The sequence below is a fragment of the Scedosporium apiospermum genome (assembly GCF_000732125.1).
Source record: "Scedosporium apiospermum strain IHEM 14462 chromosome Unknown SEQ_SAPIO_0099, whole genome shotgun sequence".
NCBI classification, from domain to species: domain Eukaryota; kingdom Fungi; phylum Ascomycota; class Sordariomycetes; order Microascales; family Microascaceae; genus Scedosporium; species Scedosporium apiospermum.
Window position 1 is genome coordinate 856704 of NW_015971800.1, and position 25902 is coordinate 882605.

General features: G+C 51.6%; 6 protein-coding genes and 3 pseudogenes across 6 annotated transcripts; 5 read left to right on the forward strand and 4 right to left on the reverse strand.

Moving 5' to 3' along the window:
* Positions 1-1535: 1535 nt before the first annotated feature.
* SAPIO_CDS5684 lies at positions 1536-1826 on the forward strand (annotated as a pseudogene; the record flags this gene model as incomplete).
* Positions 1827-1883: 57 nt separating this feature from the next.
* Positions 1884-4849, forward strand: SAPIO_CDS5685 (uncharacterized protein; the record flags this gene model as incomplete). Its single annotated transcript, XM_016787961.1, has 5 exons — positions 1884-2876; positions 2964-3135; positions 3742-3860; positions 4020-4159; positions 4219-4849. The coding sequence occupies 5 exons, from the start codon at positions 1884-1886 to the stop codon at positions 4847-4849; spliced, it is 2055 nt and encodes a 684-aa protein (XP_016642276.1).
* A 766-nt stretch (positions 4850-5615) lies between these two features.
* Positions 5616-7801, reverse strand: SAPIO_CDS5686 (Biphenyl-2,3-diol 1,2-dioxygenase; the record flags this gene model as incomplete). The annotated part of the gene is made up of 2 exons (XM_016787962.1): positions 5616-6695; positions 7322-7801. The coding sequence occupies 2 exons, from the start codon at positions 7799-7801 to the stop codon at positions 5616-5618; spliced, it is 1560 nt and encodes a 519-aa protein (XP_016642277.1).
* Positions 7802-8632: 831 nt separating this feature from the next.
* On the reverse strand, positions 8633-9805 carry SAPIO_CDS5687 (annotated as a pseudogene; the record flags this gene model as incomplete).
* A 953-nt stretch (positions 9806-10758) lies between these two features.
* Positions 10759-16374, reverse strand: SAPIO_CDS5688 (uncharacterized protein; the record flags this gene model as incomplete). The annotated part of the gene is made up of 7 exons (XM_016787963.1): positions 10759-11161; positions 11219-11539; positions 11596-11988; positions 12037-12122; positions 12176-14996; positions 15055-15658; positions 15720-16374. The coding sequence occupies 7 exons, from the start codon at positions 16372-16374 to the stop codon at positions 10759-10761; spliced, it is 5283 nt and encodes a 1760-aa protein (XP_016642278.1).
* A 1856-nt stretch (positions 16375-18230) lies between these two features.
* On the forward strand, positions 18231-19233 carry SAPIO_CDS5689 (uncharacterized protein; the record flags this gene model as incomplete). The annotated part of the gene is made up of 2 exons (XM_016787964.1): positions 18231-18797; positions 18880-19233. The coding sequence occupies 2 exons, from the start codon at positions 18231-18233 to the stop codon at positions 19231-19233; spliced, it is 921 nt and encodes a 306-aa protein (XP_016642279.1).
* An 851-nt stretch (positions 19234-20084) lies between these two features.
* Positions 20085-21104, forward strand: SAPIO_CDS5690 (uncharacterized protein; the record flags this gene model as incomplete). The annotated part of the gene is made up of 4 exons (XM_016787965.1): positions 20085-20504; positions 20559-20798; positions 20856-20966; positions 21018-21104. The coding sequence occupies 4 exons, from the start codon at positions 20085-20087 to the stop codon at positions 21102-21104; spliced, it is 858 nt and encodes a 285-aa protein (XP_016642280.1).
* A 1344-nt stretch (positions 21105-22448) lies between these two features.
* Positions 22449-23348, reverse strand: SAPIO_CDS5691 (15-hydroxyprostaglandin dehydrogenase (NAD(+)); the record flags this gene model as incomplete). Its single annotated transcript, XM_016787966.1, has 2 exons — positions 22449-22775; positions 22854-23348. 2 exons carry the CDS (start codon positions 23346-23348, stop codon positions 22449-22451), a joined length of 822 nt encoding a protein of 273 aa, XP_016642281.1.
* A 538-nt stretch (positions 23349-23886) lies between these two features.
* Positions 23887-25264, forward strand: SAPIO_CDS5692 (annotated as a pseudogene; the record flags this gene model as incomplete).
* Positions 25265-25902: the final 638 nt, after the last annotated feature.

A 25902-nucleotide genomic window follows, 5' to 3' on the forward strand; every position in this document is an offset into this window, starting at 1 on the left:
GTATTGAAGTGCTTGAATCGCCGGGGAAGTAAATGGGGCTTTCGACAGAGTGTCTCCGCACGCTGGCAATAGATCATCGTGGACGACTCTGCCACGACCGTAGAGGACCGACACCACCGGTAGACGTAGGTCTCGGGATTTGGAAAGGACGTGGTCCAAATGTCCATTAGAGATGGAAACTTCATGTGCCCAAAGGACAAATCGCTCCAGTCCTTCATGGAACCGTGATTGTTCAGCCTTCAAGGCTCGGCTCGCCGCTTCAATACACACAGTCAAATGGCTTCTAACAAATCACTCCACAGCGCCAGTAGGTGGAGCCCCGCTCTACTTCTGCTCACTCGCCCACGCTTGAATGTTAATGCCAACCCAGGGCGGGCGACCGCTTGATTCTGGAGGGGAAGACATCGTCGTCGACGGAGCCTGGCATCCTGGCTTGGCGGGATGCTTCATGATGTTCGAGCGCCGAGACTGCCCACTGCGGGAAAGATAAGCATCTTCAACGGGCTGGCAAACGCCATCTTACAATACTATGCTACATCATGGCTCCCCGATCCATGGGAAAGTAATGATGTCTATCTTTTTGGAGTTATTGACGGAATTGCCAATAGTGAAAATGCCTTCTCTGCAAGTGCGCCGTTCTTTAGGGTTCGGTTTCCCAAGACTATCAACCCCTTTCACGCCGTATCGATCAGAGACTCACACAAAGCACAATCCGCAGGTCTCTTGAATAGATGAGAGTCTGTCCCAAGTGAGGAAGTGCCCCAGTTTAGTGTACCATCTAATGCATCAAGTGGCCAAGAGCTCCCAGCTCTTTGCAATGGCGGGGAGATCTAGACGGACTTTTGCAGATGGAAATCAACCAACATACACCATTTCGGTGTGGGAATAGCAACTTCGGGCATTTCTTCACTCTACTGCTGTGGAGTGTGAATATCGGTACGCCAGGTCCGTAAGAAGCCACAGCACATTAGAAGCGTATCAGAACTTATTTCAGAAAGGCACTACTTCGTAGGAGATACAAGCCGCAACGCATGCAACCTTAGTGTGATCTGGACAAAATAGTGTCCCATGCCGAAAGTGTAATTTGCCTCATTTTGCGCTGCATGCAACATTAACTTGATCAATGACTCCTTTAAAAAAAGATTGGCCTGGTCCACTACGGCACGGGACGCTCCACATCGCGCAAGATGATCAACCAAGATCCCAGTCATCCTTGGCATCCTGAGATTCCAATTCGGGATGCTATTCCGCTTGCTACCTTCCCCTGGTGGTGTGATTCCTTGAACTCACCTACGGGCCCATGTAACCCACCCTCCATGCAGAGAGCTCAGCGCTGATGCATGATCTGAATCCGTTTGTCACACTGAAGTATGGGTACTTCGTACTATCTTTCCCCCACCTTAAGACTCACCCTAGGCACCCAGAGCATCTAGTTCCAATTCTGCAAACCTGCTCCCCTCTGGGATATCTATCTGCATTTTACTGGCCGAGAGTCAACAGCCAAACACAACACGCCAAACACATTGCCACACAACATGATACGCCTGCCAGATGACAACTGGAAGGCTACCTACGAACAATGCCTCGCCGCCATGCGAGGCGAGCGCGTGCAAGATCGCCTCACTTGTCATTTCAACGCCCGTGCATGCCTTATCCGCGGTATTCGATGCCATTACGACTTTGCCATCAGCCAGGCAGTAACGGAGCTGTGCTCGCGCGATAGCCAACTCGCGCGAGCCCGCAATGCCAGGCTGATTATGAGCAATAAGTTGTCCGAGCTCAAGCCCGACGAGGAGGCGGAGGAATTCCGGCCATACTGCATCTGATACCCTGACTTCGCAACGGAGCAGACATATCGCGAGTTGGTGGCGAGTTGTCCGTACATGTGCTATCAAGTGGGTCACGCCTGTGCTGCGACGGGATATTCTACGCTATACGCGGAGCTGGACATCTTGCCGGAGGTACCTATTGCGGAAGAGGCCCGGGAGAGTCCGGCGGAGAATAGCCGTGCTATTTACGAGTCTATCATGGCAGCACCCGTGCGTTATTCTGTTATGGACGACTATACTCTCACAATCAACGCCGAGAATCCTGTCAGTCCGGCTTGCTCGAACGGCGATACAGATGTGCGGTGGAGGCTTGAGGGACGCATTGAGCTCGAGGTATATCAGGAACATCCCAAGGACGAAGTTTTTATTCTTCCGTGTGTCGAGGAGGACCGGCGGCTCGGTCTAGATAATGTCGAGGGGCGCACCGAATACCACCGACTGACACCTGCCGAGGTCAAATTACTCTACGAACCACTTCCCCCTGACCTCCCTACTATGAAAAAGGACATCCTCGTCCAAATGGCTGCCTACGAGGGCAATATCGATCGTTACGCGCGCCTCGCTCGACCGAGACTGGTGGATGAGGTAGAACTTGCCTGTGTGATTCGAGGAATCTACCATCATACTATGTTTGCACGGTGGTGGGCATCTGAGATCGAGTCCAACTCCACCCGCGTCCAGGCACTCGAGTCTACCGAGAACCTCGACAACATTCGAAAAGCCATCTCTGCACGGCGCATCATGGTCAATGATTACGAAGAATTTCACCTGGGTTGGCCCGCAGGAAAGCCGAAACCATACCTCATCTGGTGGCCGCTCAGACCCAAGGACAGTACTCTCTATATCCTTTTTGGGCGTGTACCAGAGATGAAGGAGCAGATTATCGTTGCGTGTATCTTCTGCAACTATTCCGACTTGTATCTCCGTCTCTGTACAGAGGTGACTGGGAACATTTGGTGGGCTGCGAAGCAGGCTTTAAACCCCTTCTATATCGACCACCTTGAAAAGAAAGCCGCGGAAAAAGGAATAAATCTCGAGTGGCTCAGAGTAGAGCAGCGTGAATACATCTAGGCGGACCTAGAACCAACAAATGACTACAAAAGCGCTGATATGGACGACGAGTTGTCTTTTCAGGAAGACCTGGGAGTGGACGCCGGTCCTTACGACGGGGCCTCGGTGAACGTGAGCGAGCTAGAGTGGTACGTGTGGGCGACGCCGGAACTACTGCGCAAGATTGAGCTCTTCGGCGGCAGTGTCGGTCGTGGTGATACGGCGTGGGCGGAAGAAGTGACGTTGCCCGAGGAGAGTAATTGAATTCGCGTAAACTGGGCAGACTGCTAGACTTTATTCTTAGTATTTGCGGACTACGTTGGTGAAATACATCTACGAACAAAAAACCTCTCTCCCATCGCGAGAAGAGAGAGCTCTTGTCGTTAATATCAGTCGTAACTGAAATAGTGAAACTGGAAAATAGAGCGAGGTGCCTCATTACATTAACATGCCCATAGTTGAGTCGTCGACATAGTCAATCAAATTATGGATGCATCCAAGCCTACGAAGTAAACCAAACTTCTCACACGTTCGACGCATCTTCAAATATTAGATCAGGTTTGACTCACCTCAATCCTTCGCGGAACCCCATCTCACAGGCTGCACCCCCACGGTTCCATCTTCGGAAATTAGCACGGCTGCAACAGCGGCTGGCTCCCCGAAAGGCATAAAACAACGGCACGCGCAAACAAAGGTCCCCGACTTTGTGAAACCTATAGCCCCGCCCACACCGTTAACGTCGTAACCAATACTCAAACATTCGAGTGCGACGATGTCACCATGGGCTGCAGGGCACGGCGGGGGCAGGGAGACAAGGCGAGCTTGTCCGTCCATCTTGGTAACAGAAAATTTTGATATAGAGCCCACTTGTGCTTCAAGGAGATTAGCGTCAAAAAGGATGGGTCAGAAAATATTCTCATGTTATACGGAAAGCACAAAGTAGAGCGAGAAGGCCAATGTACCGATGAGAAGTCCTACGCCGTACGCAGCCGAGCTAGCTACCTGAACGCGAATCCTACGAAAGACAGCGCTCGGGGCGGAAGACTTTTTTAGTGTTCGGAGTGGGTTATTGGCTGTTGTGAAGGCGGAAGATCTCGGAGAGAGATGACTTGAATGCTATTGCTGTCTAATCAATCACAGACCTCGTGGGGAACTACAGAGTTCATTCGGAATCTCCAAAGTTCCATGCCTTCCGGATGTGATGCCCGTCATGGATTAGTCTTTGCGGGGCTTTTGATGGTTGATCCAAGTTCGCTTAGCTATTCTCACAAGGAAGGATCGTGAGTAGTGATCGCCGCCGACTTCCAGCCCACGCAACCCACCCCACACGTTTCCTCAGCCACTATGACAAGTTCTACTACGTACAATCGGGCAACGACTGCTCCTCCATCGCCGGAAAGAATGGTATCTCCCTCATCCAGTTCCTGAAGTGGAATCCTAGGGCTGGCACAAACTGCGCGGGACTCTGGGCTGACGCTTACGCTTGCGTGTCCATCATCGGCCACGAGCCCTCGCCCACCAATCCCGGCAACGGCATCCAGACACCTACTCCCACCCAGCCAGACATCGTGAAAAACTGTGACAAGTTCTATTGGGTCAAACCCGGCGACACCTGGACTAAAATTGTCGCTGACAACCGTATCACGCTCGCTGATTTCCTCAAGTGGAATCCCAAAGCCGGCAGCAACTGCGCAGGATTGTGGGGAAGCGCGTACGCCTGTCTATCTGTTCTTGGGTACGCCCCAACTCCGACGAACCCCGGAAATGGAGTTCAGGCCCCTACGCCGATCCAAAGCGGCATGGTGACCAACTGCAAGAAGTTCCATTTCGTCCAGCCAGGTCAGACATGCGCTTCGATTCAGACTAAGTACAGGGTCACCCTGGCGAACCTGTACAAATGGAACCTAGCAATCAAGTCAGGCTGCACTGGGATGTGGTCGCAGACTTATCTCTGTGTGGGGGCCTTGTGAAATATTATTGAAAAGTTGGCAATGTTGATGTTCTTGACCCTTTGCCGCCCACCACGTCCAAAGCAAGAGTGATGATTCTTTAATGCTAATGATCAAAAATCTCGGCTTCACTATGATACTATCTAGTATTGATCCTGAATAGAAGGATTGACTGCTTGTCTACTAAATGCCGAGTTACAATCTAGGCGACGGTGGGCTTTACCAATAGATGTGGCTGGCGCACGCAATGGTGCTCCTGTTGTTCCCCCTCTGCAATTGTGGTATCTTATTGACATAATATTAACTAAAGCTAAAGTCTAATTCCTCGTAGTCTATAGATAGCTATTGATGACTTATAAGCAATTCAAGAGAAAGGCACCGCGATAGTAAGGAGTAATCTAAGCGAGAGTTAATGAAGCACGCTATTCTTGCTATTCTCGAGTTGTCTAGTACTGCTTACACAAGTGCGAGGAGCAGGGGGCTATAGTAAAGAGGTATCAAACGCTAAGAGCGATAGCTAACTTCTATATGTTCTTCGACCTCTGTGTATGAACGTCGCACTTCTCCCAGCGTCTGTAAGAACTGCTTAAGGTCTGCCCACCATCGATTTTAGGTAAAGTGCTAGTATAAATCACTGTTAAGATAGGTAATGCAAACATTAGACGTTTTGCCTCCCCTCAGCTACTTCTTCTATGCATGAAACTCTGAACCATCAACGGGGACAACTCCTTTCGACCTATAACTTATAAGGGATTGGGGGACCCTCGAGCAGTTGCAACATGCGCTATTAATATATAACAAGTTTGCTCAGCGCATGTTGAGCCTCCTTAACGACCTTTGAAAATTCTTCCATCTCCCCGCCACTAGACGCTGGCCGAGACTCCGTGTCCTCCACCATTGGAGAGCCTAACCCGCTCCCTGTAGGCAGTGGGGCGTCAATGTGGGACGTGCTGGGATCTCGCTTTGGAGTTGATGTGTATATACTCTTAATTTCTTGGATGATTTCCCACAGTCCAGTTTGGTATTTTCCATGGCCATGGAGATCTGCCCTCAGGAGTGCGCGCACCAGGCGCTTCCAGCTGTCGGCATCCAGTGTAAGGTTATTATGGGACTCTACGCACCCTCCACTTTCCCAGTGGGCTTGTCCCCATGCGCCGCCATAGCTACCAAGTTGGAAAACCAAGGACCGCTGTTGCTGCTTGGCTTGCGCCGCCTCGATTTCGGCAAGCTCCAACACTTTCTCATAGGCGCTCGCTATCGCGGGAAAGATGGCCATGAGCATTGTTACGTTTTGGGATGGTCGGATCGGCGGCGTCTCGCCATGTTGGAAAAGACGCAAGCCGCACTGCGTGCAGCTTGCAACATCATGTACCGTCTTCGATGCGTCCCTGGCGACGTATATAGCGTCTTCCACCCTATCAGGAAGCCGTGACAAGGCCTCCAAAGCAGAAAAAATCATGCTTAAACAACGGCAGGAAGTATCGGTGCGCCATTCTGGGGAGCCGCCAGCTTTTATAGTGGTCCCCGGATCTGGTTCTGTGGCGTTGGGTGGATGTGAAGCGGTCGTTGTTTCAGCTGCAAGATTCCGTTGGCCAAAGGTGATGTCGGCTAGAAAATCGACACCACCAATCCCGCCCACGAAGAGGGCGAATTGCTGACCTGAGCTATACGTATGAGTAGTGGGTTGCGTGATTGTGGTTGTAAGGCCGATTTGATCTTCAGTGAAAGGGAGAGAGTAAGACTGTTGCTGGCCTTCAGGGCGGAGCTCGCTCGCCAAGTTGTGTCCCTGACACTCCGCTTCGGGATACATTTGCTTCTTCGGCCGACCCATGGGCTTCTGGGCCGAGTAGAAACAGGAGAGACCATCCTTTTCACATCGGGAGCACCCATCTACTTCTCCGGGACACTTTATTTTCCTCTCGCCTTTATAGAGTCCTGTCAGTTGATACGCCAGAAATAGCAGTTCGTTCCTTCTAACTTACGGCATTCGTCACAAGCGCGCCGCTTAACAGCGTTCCCATCAGAGGGAAGTTGTGGTCGAGAAAGAGGCATATTGATCTCTAAGAAAAGAAAGAGAAAATGGACACAGTTGGAGAATCATCACGGCCTTCAATATGTTTGCTGATGCTGGGACTATTGAATAAATTCAATGATTGAAGGTTATAAAAATGATCTATTAACCTTTAATTCCATATACTGCTTAGATAATACAAAGACGTCGTCCAACCCAAATGCAAGTGTCACAAGCCTCTTAGTTCTTCTCACTCTGGCTCCAGTGGAACCTCCCTGTGTAAATACTGGCTGGCCAAGCTCACGCGCCAAGAGTAATATGATGTTTCCATTTATTCAACGAAAAATGAATCATATTTATTTCCCTTCGATATCAGGGCTAATAATCGACAAAATTCATATGCGCGACACAAACATATCCCCGTCCACTCTGGGTAAAGGATCCTAAGCAAGATTTTCAAGGGGTTCATAGCTCTGGCGTACCTCGGGCTTCGGGGGCGTGGGCACAGAGTAGACCCCCCTTGGCCCAATATTAGCCCTCTTTAAAATCATCTGCTCGTCCTCACCGCTCTCAATGCGTCTGACCAACTCCTCAGGATCAAAGTCAACCCCGATGGGGTTCTCGTGGAAGTCGGGGCTTGCAAAGTATGCATTCGTCTCTTCAATGGTGGGGAACGCATCTACCTGCATCTCAACCATGTTGCCGTCCGGATCTTGATAGTACATGCTAGTGGTGGTACCATGATTGTCACACCAGAAAGGGGTGATGCCACGAGCTCTGCGCTGTTTGTAGGACGTGACGAGGTCCTGCAGACTCGAGTACCCGAAGGCGATGTGGTGCAGGCCAGTTGCCAGCATCGGATTCTCGGGGGAACGACTCTCCGAAAAGTTGCCGATGGCAATGCGATGGTGCTCGTCGTCATACGTTGAGGAAGGACATGCCTGGGTTCTCATAGCTTGCATGGGCGCCGAGAATGGCCTTATACCAGGCTACCATGGAATTGAAATTGGGCGTTTTGAGGACGACATGTGCGAGTCGAGTAGGTCGGAGAACCGTACCTGTAGGAGAAACAGTGGTTTCTTCAGTGGTCATGTCGCGCAGTACTCTTAGTAATGTTGTAGGCGATGATGATTTGAATGGCTTCTTTGCGGATTGGTAGTTGATTGACCGTCCGAGAGAAATAAAGATGGGACATCGCCTCGTTTAAATACGAGACTATGACCAGAGGTCGGGGGCTGGGTTTTGACGCGAAGTCTCCGGGGCATTGCAAAAGATGAAAACACAATCCTTCGAGGAGAGGCGTTCAATTTGTCTCACATCTTCTATAATGGCAACTATCCAGAGCCCTTGCTGGAAGAGTGAGGGACGACCGGGTGGTTCGGGTCGGTCTGGGCGGGCACGCTCAACGCGGCGAGAACCCTAATAATCCCCCCGCCAGCCGCCTGACCTTGGTGGAAAGTCGCCGTTATTCCACCGACTCCGACCGGTACCAATTAAACCTGAGCGAACCACTCAATGGCAATTGTACTTCGCCCACCTTTGACCTAGCAGAACACCAGAAATTCAGACTGATTGAGAAATGTACATTTGTCTGCCATCAGTTCTTTGGCCAGGGCCACAAGTCGAATGACCTGAGGCATGTTTTGGGGTACGCACAAGCACGTAATCTGAGAAAATTCAAGGCAAGCAGCATTCGAACAACCAGGAGAGCCACACGAAGTGTCCCGAGATTAATTAACGTGGAGAATAAAAACAGTGATGGAATTTGCAGTCCGCGAGATATCAACACACAATTACCAATGCCGTGATAGCATCGTCCTATCCCCTGCTGCGATACCCCCTGCATATTGCGTTCCCAAGTAACGCCCCTTGACAAGCCAAACCAGAATGCTCCATACTTTCCAGTTGCCCAGTTGCCCAGTCCCGCGATCGCCCATCGCCACGGCAAACTGTATTTTACCCTCAGTATTAAATTCTGCCAGCGGAGAACCGCTCAGGAATGCTTCGATATTCTTGACGACGTGCACAGCCTGCTTGTCGGCGTTCGCTGCCGTAAGCGGCTGTAGATTCCCAGCATCGCCGACAACAAAGATGTTGTCGTATCCGCGGGCGCGCAGGAATGGAGTCTGCTGGACGAAGCCTTTACTGTCAAGCATTTCAGGAGGAAGAAAAGCGGTGTTGGGCTGCATGCCGAATGTCGGAAGGTAGGCATCTGCGTCGATCGTCTCCTCGGACCCATCTCTGCTTTGTATCTTGACCCGAACCATCTCTCCTTCCGGCTCCACGTCCGCAGCCACGCTAGCCTTGGCATTGACTATGATCCGCACTCTCATATGCTCCAATTCCTCCTTGACCGTCTCCCGCAGGCTGCGCATTACATGCTCGTCGAGCGGCAGCTCATCTCCCGACACCAGAATGATGTTTTTCTCGCCGCTCTTGCCAAACGCGGTCCCTAGCTCGCCGGCAACCTCGCTGCCTGTCGCGCCAGCGCCCGCCACAACGATGGTCCGTGCCGCCGCGATGCGCCGCCGGAAGGCTGCCAATGCGGCCTTGGTTTCCTCGGTGCTCCCCAGATTCTTCCAGGGCATACCCTCAAGGGCGCTCGAGCCGGTTGCCACCACGATGGCATCGTAGGTAAGGGTTCGCCTCTGGCTGTGCCCGCCGTTCGGAAGCACAGTGACCTCTGCCTTGGATGGATCAAGCTTCTCTGCGGTGCCTAGGATATGCTCAAAGTTCTCAGGTGGGTATTTTGCAAAGGTAGGCGCCAGGGGATAGAAGAGTTGTTCATCAGCGAATTTGTCGGGTAGAATGCCACGAGTAGACGCGAGATTCCAGTAGAGGTGTGAATTAGGAGAGACAAGTACGACACGCAAGTCGGGCATGGATTTAATGGCGTGCTTGAGGAGGTAGTGTGCAATTGGAATGCCAGCAACAGACGCACCGAGGATAATGATAGTCCTAGACATTGCAGGAGATAGGGATTCAAAGTAGATATTGAGTGGTGTTAATAAAACAACTTGAAGGTCCAGTGCATTTAGATGTCTCTGGGCAAAGTAGATAGTCTCTGGAGCGGGCGGACTACATGCAATGATAAAGAAAGTGGACGGTCGACAGTTCAATATGAGCAGCATTTATAAGGTTGAAGCCAGAAAGGGTACCAAGTATTGCTGGAACCCATTATAAATTCCTGGTAAGCAAAAGCAGCAAATCTTACCAACAAAGTCTCCGATGATCGTCCGTCCCCGAAATAATGACCGGATTCCGGAGGATGGGTGCCAGATGAGGCAAGAGGCAGTCCTCCTAAAATCCGCATACCAGGAGTCCGCGTAAAGAGATCTAGCACTTGACAGATTTTCCTGCTGGAGCGCGTTCACGTAAACGTGGGGGAAAACCTATCTCCTCGCATGATCGATGAACACCTGCTCGAAGAATTGCGTTGGGGGTTCGGGTCTTTCCTAATGCTCACGTATTTAAGGCCACCCTGCTTCGCAATGATCGCCTGGATAAAATCTCGTCTCTTGTCGCAAGGACGGGCCTCGCATCCGATATCGAGCAACTCGCACCTGCAACTTGGTTTATGCTGCCTGCATATGAAGCGCCCACTGCCAAATGAAATTCCCGTTACTAATGGCGGCCTTTCCGTAGGATGCAAGAGAGGAGGGCAATTTGAAAAAGGGCCATCTCTCAGATAATCAGACCTGAGCAGGCAATTCTTCGGGGTCATCAATTGTTGTCCACCTTCTCCTCATTCGCTGAGGTTTTAGTGGGTGACGGACTGACGGTTCCACGATTTTTGTGATATGACAAACATTGAAACTTGTCGAATCGCCTCCACGCAGCTGTTTGGCCTAGTAGATCCGCACGCCTTACCGCTCGTTCCTAATTTAGTTTCTCACGCTGCAAGGAAACAATATCAAATTTAAGAAACTGTCATGTTCCTAGCCGCCATATACCTTCTCAAGAAATTTGCCACATGATAATGCTTCTTCTTCGCCACCGCCGCCTTTAACGGACTCCCATATTTCCCCCCCTCAATAGTTGGGTCCGCACCAGCCGCCAGCAGAATCTTGACGTTATCAAGGCAGCCATGTTTTGCCGCAGCCTGTAAAGCAGTCTCATACTTCCCACCTCGAGCGTTAGGGTCCGCACCGTGGTCGAGCAACGATCTCAGAACCCTCCGTCCGTTTTCAGATTCATGCCGACACGCCGCGTGGAGTGCATATCCCGCCTTGCCTGACAGCTGATTCACGTCGGCCCCTAATGAGAACAGATACTCGAGAGCAGCGAGCCGGTGGCTCCGCGCGGCGCCTTGCAGCGGCGCCCTTGTATTTGCGTTAGCAGATATCCCTTTTCACGGGTAATAACTAAACTCAACTAACCCGAATTTCTCGCAGGCGAGGGTGTGATCAGCTCCCTTCTCAACAAGTATCTTCATCAGCTCTACCTCACCCTGGCATGCGGCAGCTGTCAGTGCTGTTCCGAAACGCGGGTCATAGGCGTTGGCGTCTGCACCCCTGACGAGTAAGTCGTCGACAAACGCGTGGTGCAGATTCGTGATGGCAGCTTGTAACGCGCTGGTATGTGTCTCGGAGGGGGGGGAGTTGACGTTTGCGCCCGCGTCGAGGAGGGTCTGGATCACTGGCATGGCTTGGTTCTGGCCGCTGTAGCAGACATTTTCTAGGACGGCCATGAGGGCGGTTCTATATCGTGTTAGTTCTATGAGGTATTGGAGGTATTGTCGCCCAGGGCTGCATACCCGTGTCTCCCACCGGTGGCATTCACGTCGACGCCTTGGTCTAGCAGGAATTTTACCATGCTAACATGCATACCCCGGGCCGCTGCGTGTAGGGCCTGGCCGGGGACACCGCCTTGAACGTGCACGTCGGCGCCGTGTTTGATCATTATCGGCATCCCTTCCGTGTATCCCGATCTCGCGGCAGACACAACTGCAACCGAGGCACCGAAGTTTGGGTCTGCGCCGTGTTCCAGGAGCTCTTTGAGCATCGTACCACGCCAGCATCGGAGAGTGGCAGCAAGGGGGGTCTCGTCGCCGCGTCCTGGCCTGGTAATATCAGGATCAGCTCCTCGACTGAGAAGAAGCCTGAAAATGTCAAGGTCGCCCTCAGCGACGGCGATGTGAAGCGGTGACCTGATTTTCGTCAGCAGGGATCGCAGTTCGTCGGTAATGTGAGCTTACATGGAGTACTTGGACGGCTTATTAATATCCGCTCCATGATCGAGGAGGGTTTCTACTATCTTGGCATTCCCTTTGCGCACCGCAGCCTTGAGTAGAGGGTTAGTAGCACTCCCAAGTATGTAGGTGGGCTGTCACTCACTCCTAGAGGGCTCGTACGCTCCTCTCCAGCATATATGTTGACATCAGCACCAGCGTCGAGAAGAAGCTGGATATACTTATCCCCTCCCTCCTTTTCTTTGTACTCCATGATAGCACACGCAAGAGCAGAGCCGTGCCTACCGCCCACAAGATTGACGTCGGCCCCGTGCTCGAGCAGAAGCATGACCACCTCTTCATCGTCGCTCTCGATTGCTTCCTGGAGAGGGGTTCCGTAGTATTCACGACCAGGCCAGTTCACATTCGCCCCAAGCTCAATCAGGTGCCGCGTCAAGCCTTCCTGCTTGTACCAGATGGAACCAGAAAGCGGGCCCCCAAACCCACCACCGAGCTCCCTCAGCTCCTCCAGCGTTCTAGAGTAGTTCACGTTTGCACCGGCGTCGAGCAGCAGACGAGTAAGAGCCGGATTTTTGGCCATAATTGCGCATTCGAGACAAGACCCGTTTCTGCCCTCCCGTGCTTTCACAGTTGCGCCGCGGGCAAGTAATAATTTCACGATGCTTTCGTTTCCCTCATACGCAGCAGCTTGCAGCGCGTCGCCCTGACGTGGAACCCAGAGGTTTATGTCGGCGCCACGGTCGAGAAGAAACTGGACTAGAGCGTCGTTTCTTTTTTTACAGGCCGCCATCAAGGCTGACGGCCGGTGTGGGAGACTGGCGTTGATGTCTGCGCCGTAGTCGAGAAGAAGATTGATCATTTCCATGTTCCCTTTCTGCACTGCGGAGATGAGACAAAACAACCCATCGCTCGGCTGGTTGACGTCGGCGCCGAGGTTGAGCAGTTGCTTCACGATGTCCATGTTCTCATACGCAACAGCCGTATATAGTGCCGTGATTCCAGCGTCTGTTTTCCCGAGAGCATTCACATCAATATCGGGATGGCTGAGCAGGATCTTGATGGTAGCTGTGTCTTTTGCTTTTATGGCGAGTTGCAACGCCGTGCCCGACTTATTTTGCGCATTCACATCCACCCCTTTTCCCAGGAGCCGAGGAACTACAGTCTTACGCTTATTTTCGATGGCATCGAGGAAGATTTCGTCGTCTAACTCGGCGCCCAAGTCGATCAACAAATGGGCAGCGGATATGTTGCCGCCGTATACGCAGGCACGCATAGCTGAGTCAAACGCGCCGCCCCGGTAGTTGAGCTCAGCTCCGTGCTCGAGTACTAGCTTCACAATGTCAATGTTATTCCCTTCGGTGTTCCCCCTCGCCGAACCCGCCACGGCAGCTTGCAGGGCACTCCCATATTTCCCTCCATGAAGATTAGGGTCGGCACCGTGCTTGAGCAAGAATCTGGCGATCTCGACATAGGTCATCGACTCCGAGTCCTCAGGCCCCCTTGCATGTTTATGCGGATTGCTGCACGCTGCCTGGAGGGCATTATTCAGCTCCGCGCCTCTGCACTGCAGGTTGACGTCGGCACCAGCGGCAACCAGCAACTTGACCATCTGCAGATTAAGGCTCTCCGCCGCCCAGTAGAGAGCCGTTCCCGCTCTGCCGCACGTATCGTTGACGTTGGCGCCCTTCTGCAACAGCAGCTGAACAAGGGCCATATTCCCCGTCCCTGCCGCAATGTTCAACGCCTTACCCCTATGAATACACACAATATCCATGTCAGCCCCTCGATCAAGCAGTACAGTCGCCGCATTTACATGCTGCTGACCGCACGCCGCAATGAGCGCGCTGCCGTGCCTCCCACCCACAGCGTTCACCTGTGCGCCGCGGTCCAGCAACAGCTTTATGCATTCGACATGGCCCCCATACGCCGCAGCCTGTAGGGGATATCCATACTCCCCACAGTGTCGATCAACGTGAGCCCCGCGATCCAGCAGCAGCTCCACGGCGTCCTTGTGCCCGAACCGCGCAGCGATCTGGATCGCCTGGCCGAATGTGCCCCGTACGGCGTTGACGTCGCACCCGCGCTCGTTGAGGAGCCACTGACAGAGCTGGAGGTGGCCGAGCTGCGCGGCGTAGTAAAGTGGCTGGGGAATCGAATCAAGGGATTTGGCCTGATGGCCACGCAAGCTGTAGATGCCGAAGGAGCTCACCTCATCAACGAGGGCATCGGGGCGGCAGATGTTGGTGTAGTTGATGTACGCGCTGTGGTCTTCTTCTGTGTCCAAGATCCGCTGGATCAGGCCGTTGACGGTATCCTGGTCTTTTTGTGTGAGCTGTCGGCGCCAGTGTTCGGGCCAGTGCTGCGCAGCGTAGGCCAGGAAGGGGAAGGCAACGAAATCGATCCCTGGGAGGCGCACGCCGCTGCCGAAGTCGAGTAGGTAGACGAGAGATAGCTCTGCGATGGCTTGATGTGCGGTGGCGGGTGAGAAGCTAAAGCGGGAGACTCGGGGCGCGGATTTGCTGCGCTGGAGGATCATGTATTCCTGGACAGAGAAGTGGGCGAACTGGACGACCTCGTGTTCTTTGTAGAGCGACCCCTGCAATGCGCGATTCTCGATGCTGTACTTCTCTTGGAGCCAACGAGCCTTAGACACCGAGACGAGGCTGGAGCAGATCTCGAGGACGTGGCGGTAGTTAGTTAGGCGATGCTCTTCGGGTTTGAAGCTCTGGCCCTCGTAGTCGACAACCATACCCTCAGCGAGCTCTTCGAGCGTTAGGGGGCGAATGGAGTGCGCCAAGAGCATCAGAGCCGTCCGTGCTATCTGCCATGTCTCGTCGGGGATCGACGCCAAGATGCGGTCGTACGTGTCATCTAGCGTTTTGGGTAGGTTCTTGAGGGTTTTCCGAACGGTCCCAACCTGTTTGCAATTCTTGATCAGGTCAAGCTGGCAAACCGCCCACCGGAACCTGTTTTGGGTTAGATGCCTTGCATGAGCCCTCTCTAGCAGTGGCCTGGCACGCTTACATTCCCTGAGCTTTCTCAGAAATAGTATCCTCAATTTCAGTCGCCAGGTGTTTAGGGAAGTCTTTCATGACCCAGTGGCTCGCAATAAACTGTGTGACGTGAAGTCTTACGTCTTCTTTGACACACTCTGTGGGGATAGGAATGTTGTGGGTCGCCACAGTCGACTGAGCCATTCGCTTCTCGATGTCGGCTTCCTTGCGGCTCGTGAAGAGGAAGTTGTAGGAGCCTGTCTGGTGGTATTTCTCAATGCGGTCTAGGATGAGCTCGAAGAAATGCTCTCTGTTATCGATCGGGCACTCATCTAAGGCGTCAATGATCACGTAGCTCTGTCTATTCGGGTTGTGGCTTAGAAGCTCGAAGAGGGTGTTGGCGAGGACTTCATTGCTTGGCTGCTTACGACCATTGTCGTGCGACTCGTAGAGAGTCCAGACCGCTTGTGGGAGATACTCGTCGTGTTTGCACAGCTGCCAGAGAAGACATCGTAGAAGAATATCTAGCTTCTGAACGTCTTGGTCGCTGAAGTCGAAGTAGTAATAGACCAGCCGTGCCTCGGGCCTCGTCTTGCAGAGCCCTTCGATATGATCAATGATGGTCGAACAGATGACTAGCAAATATTGGCGGTTAGCTAGCCCGAGCTAACGAATAATACTAAGGACAAATCATACTGGTTTTTCCAGCGCCAGGAATTCCATGTAGCCACAGCGTGTGGCCCATGTTGTCTCTCCACTGTGTGAAGTCCTCTTCCTTGAGAACCCAATGGTTGGAACCCGGTTGATGCAGACGACGAGAGGCAAGGTGCTTTACCGTTGGGTCCACACAGCGTAGCCAGTCCAGTCCCTTTTCTCTCTCCTCGCGCCGTTTAGTGTCTTCGAGATAAACCTTAGTTGCGACTGTTAAACTGTAGTTGTCTCCGAGCAGTGCAAGCTCCAGAATGGGTACCTGAGCTGTAATCCTGTCCATGACGTCGTTGATCTTCTTCGACTCAAAGGGCCACTGCAGCTTTTGGCGAAGGCTTACTGGCCCGCTAGGCAGCTTCAACTTGAGTTCATCGAGGCATCGTGCGCAAACCGCGAGCGGTCCGTGGTCCCCAGTCAAATTTTTCAACGCGTTTGAAGGGGTATGAGTGCTGGCTTGGATGGTTCCATTCAGTTGTGTGAGGTCCTTCAAGTCTCTCAGGATCGTTGACAGATATCCGATTTGGTGTATGACACGATCGATATCGGCCGCTGCGTCCTTCACTTTGCCCGCATATCGGTAGCATGAGCTCAGCACTGCCTCTGAGAGCTGCAAGACAGCAATAATGCTCGCCACGGACTCCATGAATGCGTGATGCTTGGGAATCTATAACCCTCCTGGATTTTCGACGATGGCTCCTTCGTGTTGCAAAATAGCCGAAATCGCAAGATTGATGGCATCCAGAAGTCGAACAATGCAGATGACATTCAAGTCAGTGGCCAGAGGAGGGGGGAAATGTTCTTACGACGCCCTCTACCCGGGTTACTGGAGCTGGACAATCTCAAACATGGCCCTGAATGATTCGGAGCAGGCAACACTGGGACTCAGTTTCAGCCGCAGTCATCAGCATCGAATGTCGAATGAGCGGGGGTAATTTAGCTCGTTTGACAGCCAATTAGGGAGGCCCTTCCTCAGCTGGATATTGTGTTACCTGAACGTGCTGTTCCTTGTGATCCAAATTGTTTTGTCCAGAGCAGTAGTAAATGATTCTATAGCAGGAACAGGGTCGGTATTAGCTACGTTAATTGAAGAGTCGGCCAAGCTGGAGTACCTCAGGCCGCCACATCGTCCATTTTCTACGCGCCATGGAGAGCCCAAAAGGAGCATCGCCATGGCATGGTGGCAGCTAGAGTTGGTTGTAGTTCGATTATGGCATCTGCGGCATCTTCATGATTGGTCAAATGAACTTGAGCGAGGAGGCATGGTGCTGAGAAGCTGTATCGATGTGGGATGTTAGGACGTGTCTAGAGTGCCTCTGATTGCCATCATCCCTTCCTTCTATATATTCCATTCACTCCTATTGTAGGTATCTATTTTGAAGTCTCCCGGATCGGCGTCACCTGAAATCTCGACAGGAGCGTTGCCGCTTGACTTCACGATTAGTTCGGATACGAGATTTCCGAAATTGTTTTATCGACCCACGACTGGGCATGCGACGAGATTTAGAGGAATCAGAAAACGGCATGCTCGACAGCTCGATCGAAATTCCAAGAACAGGAGACAACCCAAGGATCACGGGAGTCTAATGACATGTGTTCGAGGAGAGTATATAGCATTTTCATCACTGTCTTCAACTTATTTTATTCTCTCAGTCTTCATCCATCCCTTAAAAACTCCAAACAGATCCCATTCGCTTACAATGCCGGTCTTAGGTATTAGCCCTTGTGGCTTGTTTACAGTAGCCCATCGATACTAGCTTTTGCAGAATGCGGATCAACTTGATCTTAATTCTACACCTTATTTGCTCTTTGACCCCAACCTCCTCGAAGAGCCCTTTCCATTTGCACCATTTGCCCCATAGTAACTTTCCTAGTTCTAGTAGTCCCCCACAGTAACTTTCCTTTACCTTATAACAGCCCCCACTGCAACTTCCCCCACCGTAACTAGATGCCCCCTTTCTACCTTGATGACGAAGAGGCGAACTATATTGGGCGGTGTTAGTTGGCAGGACCGATGGAAAGTATACAAATAACTAGGTGCCTTCCGTCTCTATATGGCTTCAAAAATCGATCAGTAAACTTTCTGAAATTCAGCAAAGATCCAAGTATGAGCACCAAGTACACCGTTGTCATCGTTGGGGCTGGGCCTGTAGGGCTTTTGACAGCCCTTAAGTTGGGTCAGAGGGGGGTTTCGACATTGGTGGTTGAGAAACACAGTGGGATCTTGGATGCTGCCAGAGCCATTGCGTATGGGATTTCTTCCAATGCGGTATTATCTTTGACTATTTGGAGACACGCTGACACTTCTGTCTGGGCTCTAGGTATATGCCCGTCGTGGTAAACGAGCTTGGAAAGTTAGGCATTCTGGAGGACATAAAAAGGAACGCGTACATTAACCATGCCGGTCCTGCTTGGAGGAAAGCCGACGGAACAGAGTTGGCAGCACTTGGCCCGCCACGATCAGAGATAACTCCCACAGCCGAAACACCGGCTGTACTCATAATGGGACAGCACGAACTGGCGCATGTCGTTCTCGACCACATCCGGAGATGTAATAGCGTCACCATAAAGTTCTCTACCCCTTGTGTGGGGGTTGAAACTTTGGAGGGAAGAGTTCGCGTTATGATTCAAAATGACAAGGAGGACTGTGTTATCGAAGCCGACTGGGCGGTGGGTGCCGATGGCTGCAATTCGGCGGTGCGGCAAATGAGCCTCATACCCTTCGAGGGCTTTTCTTGGAGCAACTATCGTTTCACAGCTGCTGATGTGCGATATGACTTCGAGAAAGAGGGTGGCTATCGAGAAGCCAACTTCATTGTCGATCCTATCAACTGGGCCGTCATTGCGCGAACCGGCCTAAGCGACGTTTGGCGCGTGGCGTACGGCGAAAAGTTCGACACCCCTGTCGATGATCGCAGCGTTAGAGAACGTGCAAAGACTAGAATTTCTAGGTTTTTACCCGGGGCGAAGGACTTTGAGCTCGTCCGGGTGAAGCCATACGTGGCTCATCAAAGGTGTGCGGCGGAGTTTATGAAAGGTCGCGTGGTGTTGATTGGGGACGCTGCGCATGTGAGCACTCTTCTATCTCTTCTGTAACCCTCACTATATTAACCCTGAGCCACCGGCTGACATCTCTGATTTTCTCGCATAGGCCAACAATCCAGTCGGCGGTCTTGGTCTAACGGGGGGTATCCTGGACGCCGTCGTTATCGGAAATGCACTTCTGCGTTGCATCAAGGGCGGAGAAGACGAGGCGGTCGTGAGGGCCGCAGCTGAATCCCGTCGTAATACATGGCTAAATATAACAAGTCCAATGTCGCAAAGCAACTACCTTAGATTGTGCTCCGAGGATCCGGCCATTTGCAGCGGCCGCGAGGAGTTTTTCGAAAAGTTAAGGACGGACAAAGAGTTTTATTTGGCCGTTCAAAACTCCTTGGGAGATCTACTACCGGACAATTTCGAGAGTATGGCAGTCGAGGATAAGAGGAGGTCTCAGTATTCTTAGGTGGACTCTTCAACTAGGTAATAATGGAAAGACTAGACGTGGAGCACCAACAGCATTAAATTCCTCTTAACTATTGGTACCCTACAATCTTGGCGGGCACGGGCATAGAGCCACACCTTCGAAGACGTCTAGGAGCTTGGTAGACTCAGTGATACTTTTCTCAAGGCTGCTGGGTATTATGGTTAGCTGGTGGGAAGGGCCTGTAAAGGAAATTCAAACAGGTACGAACCTGAGCGTCCTTGTATCCCCGTAAAGAGCTCTTGACTTCGATTGATTTGAGTGGCGGCTCCTGGTAAGTTCCAACATGCAACGCAAGATAATCACGGCAAAGTGGAAATGCCGACATCTACTTCCGCCCCGGCCAGGCGCATTTGAGAAACCGGGGAACCTCCTTTTTGCGGGGTACATATCCACCTACGTCCCCACTCAGCTGCACTTCCCCAGATTTTTAGGTCAGATTGCCACACATCCAACACCAATGCGGTTCACTGTTTGGCAAATTTGGAATCAGTTTGACGAATTTCGAAGCTTCGCAATAACGGAGAGGGCAGTCTGTGTCTACCTGCTCCTAATCTAAGAGAACGAATTACGGCAGCAGGGACATGCCACGCTGTAAGAAGTGTGCCAAGTCCTTCCATCGCAAAGACCACCTTCGGAGACACGAATCTACACACCGTCCCCCACAGTTTGTGTGCCAGCATCATGGGTGCGATATGCGCTTTCATCGCGCGGATGTGTTAAAAAGACACCAGGAAGTTCATGTCGCGGATCCTCAAAAACGACGACGAAAGCCTCGAAGGGGACCTTGGCCTCGTACTAGTGTTAACGAGACCACGTCTCGGCGCCCTAGCATGTCCTCCCTAGGCGACCCTGAGACTGGACGGTCTGTGATTTCTTCTATTTCGGGCACGCCATCCTCCCACGAAAATATGGGTTTCGGGACTGCTGGCACAGCAACCTTGGATGCAGACCCCGCCCAGCTCCTGACGGATCCCTCTCACCGAGCGGGCGCGATCGACGTTGAGATATCGACACCACACGGCACCAACAACTGGCTAACGCACGAGAATGGAAATCCGGACCTAAACTTGTTTCTCGAGCTCGATGGTCACCAGATATCCCACGATTCGGGACTGGGCATGGGTAGTGGTTTGGCGCAACTTTTCACTGATGTGCAAAGCACTGAACCGGTAACCATCCCGCCATTACTAGGAGGCTTTTGCCATCTGTCTACTGGTGAGGAGCCGGCCGTAGGCCAAACATTAAATCAAGTACGAGGTTTCTTTTGGTTTAGGAGTATCAACTGACTAACTATTGTATTTGAGGTTGGCATTCCTCATGCTCCTGTAGACAGGGCCCTGGCAGAATGCATTGCTGCCTTCCAAAAGAGCTGCCTCCCTTACTTTCCGATGTTGCATAGCGAAGCGATTCGACAGGGGAGTCTCCCCTTAGAACTGAAGTACAGCATGGCTGCTCTTGGTGCGAAGTATACCGGGGAGTATCCACGGCTTGCAAAGGTCTACTACTTGTCTGCAGTAGAGTGTTTACAAAAAACAACGACCCTGGTGAGTGGCCGAGTAATATTACGGATGCCCAATAAATTACTAACACATTCTCGTTAGAGCCAACTTCGTATATTGCAGACTAGGGTGCTCTTGATAGAATACGCGGCTTGGCAAACATCGAAACAAAGTCGCCAGTGGGCGATTAGGGAGCAGGCTGTTGCTAAAAGCGTATGTGGGATGTAGGAACCACCTTCAAACCCCCTTCTAATCACATTCCAGGCGATTTTGAATTTGATGAGTCAACCCGGGCAAGATCAAGCGTACAGACGCATAGACAAGGCGATACGCGAGGAGATCTTGCGGTAAGCTGGTCAATCGCGTTCGTTAACTAGATCGGGGTTTCCTAACATCGTTGCAGGACGGCCTTCGTGTTCTATGTGCAGTCAGTCTCATTGGCCATGTGCTTCGGGTGTTCAATACCTTTAAGTTCACAATCCATCAGCTTTGATCTACCATGCGAGGACCGCGTCTGGGATTTGGGGATGAACGGCCTTTTACCAGGACTCTCAACATCCTCAGATAGCCGGGTCCAACTCCGGAGAGTGCTTTTTGGGCTATTTTCCAAGGACATGGTGAATACGTGTAACCTGCTGCAGAATCTGTCAAACTTCAGCAGGGTTATACTAGTATGTGCGGTCTTCGAAACCGTCATCCATGCCAAGTCAAGTCCACTCAGTTACAACTCGTTCGAAGACTACAAGAATGGCAACCTATCAGCTACTAACACAAGAGATCCACTAATTGAGGCCTTGAGGAACTGCCACATGCTGTGGCCGGCCCAGCTCCATGACTACTGGGACGGGTCAGCGTCGTCATACCCTGAGCTTGAGGGCGCAATGCTGTTGCAATTCGCAATCATACAGATTAACAGGCTCACTAATGCCTCCTATAGTGAGAGTTTATATTCCCGGGAAGCAGTTATTGCTGCCACAGAGGTCTTTTGCAGCATCGCTAAGTCCGGGTTTGATGAGGTACGTTGTAACCATACTGAGTATCAATCCACCGGCTGACAAGTCCCAAGGTTCGCGTGCGGGCAAGATTGCTCAGTATTCGCACTTATTGCTGCGCGACAGAATGTGCGAAAGCGATGAGCAGCTGGCTCACCATCGTCATGAACACAGGCCTTCAAAGCGAAATTCACGAGCATGATATGGCCTTGCTGGTCAACATTTGCGAGGCATTATCGTTTTATGATATGGACAATGAAATCATAGCGACATCAAATAGCCATACCTTGACCGCGGATGTCCATGATGCCTTGGTTGACACCTGGTCAGAGTTATTGGGATCTCGGCTGTGGGTTGTATCGAATTGAGAAGTGCTCCTTTAGCAAATTCAGAAAGGTTCTCTGAAAGTGTCTGTTGCCTAGAACAAACCCGGACACTAAACTACGTTGGTTGTCGAAGAGGCGAGTTTATAAATAGGCTTTATAGCTGCGGTGGAAGGGGCATGCTGTTAATACACGAGGAGACCCATGTACAGCTTCTCTTTTTCTAATGGTCACAAAGTGGACGTTAGGAGAGGATAGACGCTTCAAGTTATATATGTTTGCAGCATATACTAGCAACAATGTAAAGCTGAGCCAATGGGCACTATGTTCGATCGCTCAACGGTAACGGGTCCCCCCCCTTTGAAGCCCAGTCTCTCCCCTCACCTCTCCGAAGGAGGGTATGCCCGCTCCCACAAACCTCCGCTTTCTTCAACGATCCATTTCTGGCTGGCGTTTGCATACTCTGGCTGCATTCTGAAGTAGATCTCCTCCAAACTGCACTCCCCAATCTGACCCGTCATATCTGTATCCAAATATAAATTGAACGCTCTCAGGATAGTCGACATGGGAGTGGTGTGCTCTTTGGGCCAAATGCTATTCAGCGGGCCCGGAGCAAGGTTGGTGATAACAAATGCAGGGAGGATGGCATTAATCGTGATATTCTCGGCACGCAGTGGTTGGGCCATTGCCCTTGTCAGCCCAACGAGCTAGAGATGAGGGGGACTCGTCAGCCAGCCCACAGCTCCAGTAGCCCTCAAATCCTCCTATCTTATCGCAATACTTACCGCATGTTTGCATGCCGAATACTGCGGGAGCTGCGCCAGGGCGTACAGGCCTGCGGACGAGCTCGTCACGACAATCTTGCCTCCCTTGACTTCATTCTTGCGAAAGTAGTGTGTCGCCAGTCGGACGCCATAAAACACCGACAACAAATCAACGTTGACTACCGTAAGATCGGGTTTGGACGGCTCGTCGTCGTCGCTCAGTGATGCTGACCCATGCAGCGATTCCTTGTCGTCAATGCCGGCGTTTGCAGCATGGAAGTCAATTCGACCCCACGTCATCCAGGCTTTCTTGAACAGCACTGCGAGTTGCTCCCAGCTGGAGACATCGGTACGCTGGAAGCATACGGCGGAACCGAGCTCAGCAGAAAGTTCCTCACCCCTTTGCGAGTTTATATCACCAATCGCAACGTTCCACCCCTTGGAGACGAGGTCCCGGGTCAGTGCGAGGCCAATTCCGGAGGCGGCGCCGGTAATGACGGCAACTTTAGGTCGCATGACTGAGACTGCAAATGTTTCGGTTTTTGGGAAGAACGAACGGATTCATGGGGTGGGCGGTTCAGGTCCCGCCTTATGGTTTTGGCTCTCCAACGCAGGTTGATCGGTTAGCCATTTTTAGAGAATTAGACCACCGCCTAACTGGCACGGCAAACATCCTTGCGTTATTGACGAGACTGATTTGATGTAATGGTAAATCGTCTAACGCTGCAACTTCGTGTCGGGGCCGAGGCAGAGTGGTGTTTGTTACTGCGGAGGCGGGGGCCTGTACGGTGGAGGCGGGGTCGGTACGGTGGAGGCGGGATCGGCACGGTGGGGGTGGGGTCTGGACTGTGGAGGTGGAGGACGCGAATCTAAATGTGTATTAGTGATATTCTTGGTTCTCACTGCCCGTCTTAGCTGTAGCTATGTCTGTGTATAAGTTCGTTGGTCTTTGTCTCAATATCACCTTGCAAACCTCATTCAACTCTCATATTCTACATTCCGGAGGTTTTACCCGCTTCGTATAGCAACGGCAAACGTTAATCAATCCGCTGAAATGGCTTCAGACCCCACCCTCTATATTCCGACTTTCCCAGTCCACCATAATGGCGTCCCAGGCCGTCTGAGAGAGGATGCCGCTGACAAAAAGAAGAAGTACCTTGGACTGCGCACGATGAAAGCATCCGAGACCCGGGATGAAGATGTTCCGGTGCTTCCGCCAGGTATTTCCCGCGAGGTATTCGACCTTGCTATTGAAGAATTGAAACAGAAGATCGGAGATGCCAACGTTGTGCTCAACGACAAGCCCCTTGATGATGGATGGTACGAGCCAGAGAAATATGGCCTTTGACAATTACGGACAACTAACATTTTTAAGGTACATGGAACACCCAATCACTCATGATGCATTCCCCCTTCTAGAACATGACGATACGGTATCCTCTGCGACTGCATGCCCCGGATCCGCAGAAGAGGTCCAAGCCATTATGATATGGGCGAACAAATACCAATTTCCCGTCTTCCCGATTTCTATTGGCCGGAATATTGGATACGGGGGCGCAGGGCCACGCGTTCGCGGGTCACTAACGATTGATCTGGGTAGACGCATGAACAAGGTTCTTAAACTGGATGAACAGAGCTGTTCCTGCATAGTCGAGCCAGGCGTCACGTATTTTGCCTTATATGAAACCATTCAGAGGGCTGGAGTGAATCTTATGATGGATTGCCCTGATCTTGGGGGTGGCAGCCTGATTGGCAATATTTGTGAAAGAGGAATTGGGTTTGTCGATATCTCTCACTTTCAGCGGTCATACCCATTTACTACCTCGGCCTTTGCTAATGCTACCTCCCCCCAGATACACTCCTCTGGGAGATCACTTCGCCAATCATTGCGGTATGGAGGTTGTCCTCCCCACTGGAGAGATAGTGCGCCTCGGAATGGGTGCTCTTCCCGGCAAGGACGGCAAAGAAAATCCAACATGGGCATCCTACCAGTGGGTTTTCTCCCCAAATACCCATGCTGTGTTGTACTACGCATATTGACGAACCATAGGTACGGCTATGGCCCGTACTCTGACGGAATCTTTACCCATTCGAATTTCGGCATTGTTACGAAGATGGGAATATGGTTGATGCCAAAAACCGAGGTTTTCCCATACGCCTTTAGCTTTAAGAATGACGAGGACTACAGTTCCATCATGGAAATAGTCCAGCCCCTGATCCTCAAGCGCGTCTTTTCGGGTGTGGTGCAGATAGCAGACGGGGCCCACGAAGTTCTCACGGGCCACAACGATGATAGAGCTAAGCTGTGGTCCGGGAAAGGAGCGATGCCGAGAGACATTCTGTATAAGTGGATGGACGAACATTCACCTTTCGGAGCGTGCAGCTGGATTATCTATGGTAATACACCGCATTTACACCCTATCGACGACTAGCATTAATAGAAACGCTAATGGAAAGTAACCAGGCGCGCAATATGGCCCAAAAGAGGCCGTTGACGGTTCCATTGGAATTATCAAGGATTCCCTCCTGAAAATACCAGGGTCAAATTTCCTCACTGGACTTTCTCTTGACCGACATATGACGGCTTTACGGCTTCACCGTCATCGTTCAGTCCTATTGGCTAATAGTTCGGGCTTGTCCAACAGGACTCATCAGTCGCTTTCGGATCAAGTTGCACGAACTTATGGGTGGAATGACCAGGCGTTGATGCGTTTCAACGAGACACTGAAAGATGCCCTTGATCCAAATGGAATCCTCTCGCCGGGGAGATGCGGAATCTGGCCGCGTAAGTATCGCGGCAAAGGATGGGAGATCCTTCCTTTGGAGAACGGGTTGAGGGAGACATCTGTGCCAGATGAGAATAGCGTCGGTGGTCATGTTAGCGGTGGCGTTCATGGTTCGAGGCCCAAGAAACTCTCTTCAACCGACCTTTGAATACAATCAACGCACGATTAAATGGACGAGGTCCACGGGAAATGAAACGTTTGCCCCGTTGTCATCATGTGCATTTGTAACGGTATTGTTTATCTTGATATCGTTCCCGATGTAATATCCTTACTATTATATTTTT